At 54.7% G+C, this 6194-nt stretch overlaps 1 protein-coding gene across 1 annotated transcript; it reads right to left on the bottom strand.

Annotated features, from left to right (window-relative positions):
- Positions 1-1546: 1546 nt before the first annotated feature.
- On the bottom strand, positions 1547-5064 carry Psi (P-element somatic inhibitor). Its single transcript, XM_029111486.1, has 7 exons — positions 4912-5064; positions 4105-4276; positions 3686-3868; positions 2937-3523; positions 2249-2852; positions 1856-2133; positions 1547-1708 (listed from the first exon to the last, which is right to left on the bottom strand). The coding sequence occupies exons 1-7, from the start codon at positions 5062-5064 to the stop codon at positions 1565-1567; spliced, it is 2121 nt and encodes a 706-aa protein (XP_028967319.1). The 3' UTR covers positions 1547-1564.
- Positions 5065-6194: the final 1130 nt, after the last annotated feature.

The following is a 6194-nucleotide window of genomic DNA, read 5'->3' as shown; positions in this document are numbered from 1 at the left end:
GCGACGAAGTCCACGATGACGCAGGGTCCGACGACACGTCGAGGGGGAAGCGATTGTAGAAATTATTGTCGAATTGTGGTTCTCCCCGAGTGCAGAGACCGACCGGAATGATGATCTGACATTGTTTGACGACAGGGCTTTCGCAATCACTTGCAATGGGATTTTCGCGGGCCGCGATACCATCGCTCCGATTTACGGCCTCAGGATCGTCGGGCTTGCGTAGTGGAAGAGAACTTCCTTTGCTTCCCATTCTGCTTCTTTGACGACCCAATGTCTCACTGTGTATGCTATCTCATTACTTCTTGTTTCTTCGTGTGGAGAGACGGCGCACCAGGACGTTGGTTCGAGTATGCTTTCCGGAAGGATCGTCGGACAGGATGAAGATCGCCTTCCGGAGACAAGCGTCCAGTATTTCTCGACGGGAAATCTTTCTATGATTGACACCTTGCGAAAGCTAATAATTGACACCGCGCTCGAACGAGTAAATTGGAACAAAGGTTTACTCGCTCAGAAAGACGGAGACCCCGATCCTCAGGACGTTCCTCTCTAGGTCAGCTAGCAGATACTCCGACCACGATACCAACTCGAACTGTAACCACGCGAGGATGGCAGAACGCCCGTGAGGCAGGGATCTACGCCTGGGGAGAGACCTCACGATCATTATTGGATTGCTTGATGATCCCCTGGTGGCCCTTGCTTGCATGGATGATGAAGCTCGTTCCGATTGGAGAAACCGCCGGAAGTAGATCTTGAGGATTGCTGAGAGCAGGCACGATGACCAGGTTGATAATTATTGGTTGATTGATTCTTCGTCTGGTCTCTCCGCGCGCGGTAGCTCTCCTCAGCTTGGTCATATGGCCGGGAAGTCCTGCTGGACCGACGAATGGCATTTCAAAGTCCTCGATTCGCCTCAAACGCCAGCACTACAACACCCTCCCATCTTCGTAGGCGGACTTAGGCTGGAAACTCCACGATTGACGCATTCTATGGATCGTTCGTCAGAGGCTCCGTGAAAAATAGATTCGATGAAGAGGAGGATGGACGCCCGATGAATACTCGGATGGATGGACAGATTGATGGAATAATTCCAATGGAGCTCCCCTGTACCATCAGTCGCTACCGCTCTGTGTGCAGACTGTTTCCTGTTCTACTTCCTCGTTCCCAAGCCAGCTGTACATCCTTTCGACTGGGGAATGAAGAACACATTAGATTATGGAAATTCCGGTTCTGCTTGGTAGTCCCGCGACTGCGACCAATCGAGACAGCCCCCAGACTCTAGGATAACGGCTCTGTCATCTTCCTTATGTCCAAAAAAGAAACTTCAGATGCTCACCTCGTCTTTGAGCAACTCTGCACCAACTGTGAATGCGTAAGTGTATGTACCCACTTTCTGTCCTAGTGTGACTGTGTTTCTACTTTACTTGTTGTTCGAGAAGTTAGATTTATACTGTAAGGAGTGTCTGGGCGTGTGTTTTTTCTGGGTTTCGGGGGACGATTACTGTATTGATTTTGTAGGGAAGGAATTAGCTTGAGAAGGTTGTATGGATGTGAGGGGGGGAGAGACTTATGCGTTGGGATATCCGTAAGTGCTGTAAGGTGTCGGTGCGGATTGCGCTGCACCGTACGTGGTCGCTTGCGTCCCATAGGGAGAGGCACCCCACGCGGCACCGTTCTGAGCAACACCGGTCGGACCATTCGGAGCGGCCGCCTGCGGAAGAATAAAACACCTCCGTTCATTCCGAGGGAATCACCGAGCCATCGGGGAGAGACGATTTTGGATTCCAATACACCATGGGCACAGAATTTCCATTCGGCTGCGAAGGATTGGAAGCGCCGGCGCCGTCTCGCAACACACCTGTTGTTGGGCGACAGGAGACACAGTAGCATTTCCCCGCATTTGCCGCTCGATACAATCAGCCTCGTGGAACATTCCCAATTGCCTGTAGTACTCGATCCAGGCTTGGCTGTAGTCCGCAGTGCCGGCCGCATTTGTGGATGCCGGCGCGCTGTTATTGCTCGCGCCAGGCGAAGCTGCAGGTGGACCGGGTTGTTGGCCGGCCTGCTGGGGATTGCCCCCCTGCTGAGTGTAGGAGTACTGATAGAACGCCGCCCATGTGGGTTGTTCTGTCTTATCTGCAGAATTTCGGGGGGAGAACGGGGTTAGAACCGACGACGCGTAGCCTGAATTTCATTCCCACTCGACGATCTTGCACAATCGGAGAAACGTTCGAGGCCGCTTTCAACTCACTCATATCGCCGTTCGGCGTTGCTGCCGCAGGAGGTTGGCCCCATTGAGCGCTGCCGTTCGCGCTCTGTTGATATGCTTGCGTCCAGGCCTGTTGAGCGGACGTCGGTGCAACCGAAGCATACTGGTTGGTAGCTTGCGGATACTGTCCCCCGTAGCTGGGTTGATATCCACTTGGAGTTCCGTTCGAGGGGCTCATCATATTGGCGCTCCCGATTTTCTCAGAGATCAGCTGTCGAGCCGACTCGATGGATTGCGGGCTCCCCCGAATTATGAAGAACCTATCGGCCGCATTTGGATCTGCGACTCTGCACAGCTCGACGTACGCACGGCTGGCATTCATGATGGACCGAATCGTCTCGCCGCCTTTACCGATGACGAGACCGCACTTCGAGGCGGGTACCGGATACTGTATCTCTGTCTCGTCCGGCAATCCGGTCGGTGACGACAAACCACTCATCGGCCCGCCCATTCCCGACATGGGGCCTCCCCGACCACCCCCGCGACCCCCGCGGAAACCACCACGTCCCGCACCACGTCCTCCACCGCGACTCAGCGCACCTCTTCCCAATCCAAAAGTGTGACCGCCTATTTCATCGTCTCGTTGCTGGAAAACAGGAAAAAATGCCTACGGTTCAGAACATCGTTTCACATGGGAGCGAGACTGCTCGGGAAGCGATCGACTACTCACCAGTACAGATGTGATGAGATCGGATATTTTACTGCACGCTCCGAGAACCTGATTACTTTGTCCGGTTATGACACAAATTCGATCGGGATGAGTTTCGTCTGGAGTGCCTTGGAACTGAACGCGTGCCCCGGTTTCGTGTTGGATGCGCTTGATCATTTCACCGTGCTTGCCAATCACAACTCCAACAGCCTGTTGCGGTACAAGAAGTTGCTCCTGCATCGATCCAGGCTCACCGGGCACCGGCGTCGGTCCCATGGAGCCTCCCACGCCTGGAAAACCGCGGTCCATGTGGCTTCCACCGAAGCGGCCGCCGCCGCCGCCGTTTTGAAGCGAGCCGCTGATCAGGTCGCGGATCATTTTCTTCGCCAATTCCACCTTATGGGGCTCTCCGGTGATGCGAATAGGCTTCTCGGCGTTAGGACTGTTTCCGGGATTGTCCTGCAGCAATACCATTTTCACGCCGGCACGACTCTGCAGATTCCGGATCGTTTCGCCGTTACGTCCAATTACGAGTCCTGCTTTACTTGCTGGGCATGGCATATCCTCTACGATTTCTCCCTGGCCCGGACCACCATTCATCGATCCGGCTGCAAAGAATGCCCGCGGCCTTAGAACGCCTTGTCCAGGCGATTCTTCGATTGCTCGCTCGCTCGCTCTCACCGGCCTCTATCGCGGGTATTACACCCACATCCTGATCACCGGGGACGACCCGCAGGCACGGGTCTTGTGCCCTTGTTGCATGTCGTTACCTTTGTGCGAGGTTTCCTGTCCACGGCTAATAAGAGCTGAAATCATTTCCTTGGCCTTCTCGACGGCCTGTTTTGTTCCTATGAGTACACAAGGCCTTTCCGGAGTACCGTTTGATTCGGACGAAAGTTGAACCTTGCAGCTCGTCTCATGCTGGAGCCGCGATATCTGTTTTCCGTCTCTTCCTGCAATTCGAAGCGAAATTGAATGCCTGGAGGAACTACGACGTCGGCTCTCAGGTCCTCGGAACGCGCGGATGATTCCCGATTAATCAGGACAGTGGAATCACGGATCCGCGAGGCCCGGGACACCGGCCAAATCTCTGTTCGGATCTGATTCGTGCTGATAACGATATATTGTTGTGGGGATGTTCCCCTCTGATATCTACGGCGGTATCGAGCGATATGGGAGGAAGACGCACCTATGATGAGTCCAACCATCTTATCTGGTACGGACCATTCCTCCGATACGGAATTCGAGGGCATAGGGGGCTGTACACCAGGTATCACGGTTTGACTCGCAGCCATTTTCTTCGGTTCCGGCCCGCTGGCACTCGGTGCGTGCTCTTCCAGAGATCTTTTCAGTGCTACACCCTGCAAACGAAAAACTCGACATGAGCGATGCTTGTGTGGATGCTCGAGCGAAGCCCTACGGTTATTAATCTTCCCCAACGTGAACCTTAACCCGATTAGATCACTACTTTGTTGTTGCTCGAAGCTGCCAGAGCGGCGGCTCCTTCCGCCGGGAGATCTAGCTCCGAACGGTGCTCCGAACGAGATCACGCTCGCGACTTTCTTAAGAGCAGAATCCGAGAGCGTTTGTGTACCGACCGAAATATGGTTCGAACGAACAAACGAATGAACTCCACCGATGCTCGAACCTTGCCGCCGCTCGTGTGGGCGGAATGGCGCCGCACTCAGTTGCGATAAGCGTTCAGTGGGCGCTGATCGATTGTTGGATCAATCGATCAATCAGTCAATCCCAGACTTGCTTGACGGTCTTTCCGTCGAGGGAACTCGACAACAGTAGAGGACGACGGGCTCTCGAGTGAGCACCACGTCATCCGGCGTCGCAACTCAAGTAGCCTTACATCCACTCACTGCCACGGCTCAACTTGATTCAGCAGCCGATCGAGCTGGCCGCCTCGCAAGCCTAGTTCCGGTCCCTCCTTGCGTACAGTGGGCCGATCTCCACTCGTTCGAGCAGCAGGTCGGTCTGTCGAGCGCACCTTCGTTAGCTGTTGATTCCTATCGTCGTCGTCGGCGGCTGCTGCTGCGGCGGCCGTCGTGATGTCGATGAGGTTCGACGTCGTCGCTGGTGCTGCGAATCGCTCCGAAATTTTAGGCTGATAGTGCTCGCCGTCAAGCTTCTCATTCGTCATAATGGTGTCGAGGGGCTTGAGGAAACATTTCTGCTTTCCGACCGGTCGTTTATCCAACGCACATCGAGAATGGATGTCGGTTTATGACGACTGGTTTCAGCAGCGAGCCACTGATCACTCACACTCACTAGCTGCTGCTGCTGCTGCGCTGCCGCTGCTACTAGACACCACCACCACACCACTCTAAGTAACACAAGAGCCGGCTGCTGCTGCTGCTCGCTCCATTCACCGTCGGTCGTGTCGAGAATCGTACCACAGCGCTGCACGCACCAGCTACAGGTCTCGCAAACCTCGCCGCTGCTTATCGAAAAACCCCTCGCGCCGGATCGCCGTCCATCGAGCACCCACGCATACCTGAGACTCAGCCGATCCGCCGATTGGGTCCTGATTTCGGCGAAAACTCGGAATTTCAAGGGGAATTCACACCGATGTCTGCACGCTCGCTCAGCTGCTCACGGGCCATGCGAAGAGAGAACATCACAACTCCACCACATTGGTGCCACAGCGCAAAGCATCAACACTGCACACGGCAGCAGCCCCGGCGGCCCGGGGAAAGGATCGTTTCTATCACCGACTTGAAATGTTATAGCCCGAGCGTCAACGTCCCTCATATTGGACTTTCTACCTCCCTCTGAGGTTTCCCCGCTCCCATGGGCTCCAGGACTGCTTCACGAGTACGCGGGTCAAAACATCGGGAAATCCATTGGAAACGCCGCCAAATTTAACGGAGAGTGTGTCAGCAGCATAGTCGACATTCTGCGCTCTGCGCTCGCTGCTACCACCGCCGCCGACGCCGCCATCGCCACCACCACCTTCTCATGAAGCGGTAGAGGAAGAAAAAGCTGCACTTGCTGAGCTCTCTCGCAAAGCAATAGCGCAAGACGTTGTCTTCCACATCGCTCTTGCCACCGGGAATTGAATCGGCGGCGACAAGAGCACTTTTGTTGTCATAGACGTCAGCTGAATGGAACGGTCCAGCCTTTGGAACACCAACTTCCATAAATTGACTCGCAGCAATCCTCGCGGCATCTGCCGCAAAAAAATAGGTGCTGTCAAATCTCAATAATTACCATACACCGAAGCCCCACCAACAGGTTCTGCCCTTTGAAAAGCTCGGAGTTTCGTCTCTC

Source organism: Galendromus occidentalis, unplaced genomic scaffold (genome assembly GCF_000255335.2).
Source record: "Galendromus occidentalis unplaced genomic scaffold, Mocc_1.1 scf7180000077442, whole genome shotgun sequence".
NCBI classification, from domain to species: Eukaryota; Metazoa; Arthropoda; class Arachnida; order Mesostigmata; family Phytoseiidae; genus Galendromus; species Galendromus occidentalis.
This window is presented reverse-complemented; position numbering and strand designations above follow the sequence as displayed.

Coding starts and splice junctions, on each gene's coding strand:
- Psi (XM_029111486.1), bottom strand. CDS start 5,064: ATGACGAATGAGAAGCTTGACGGCGAGCACTATCAGCCTAAAATTTCG. Junction 4,277..4,911: donor GGAATCAACAGCTAACGAAG/GTGCGCTCGACA, acceptor TTTCGTTTGCAG/GGTGTAGCACTGAAAAGATC. Junction 3,524..3,685: donor ACAGGAAACCTCGCACAAAG/GTAACGACATGC, acceptor CATTCTTTGCAG/CCGGATCGATGAATGGTGGT.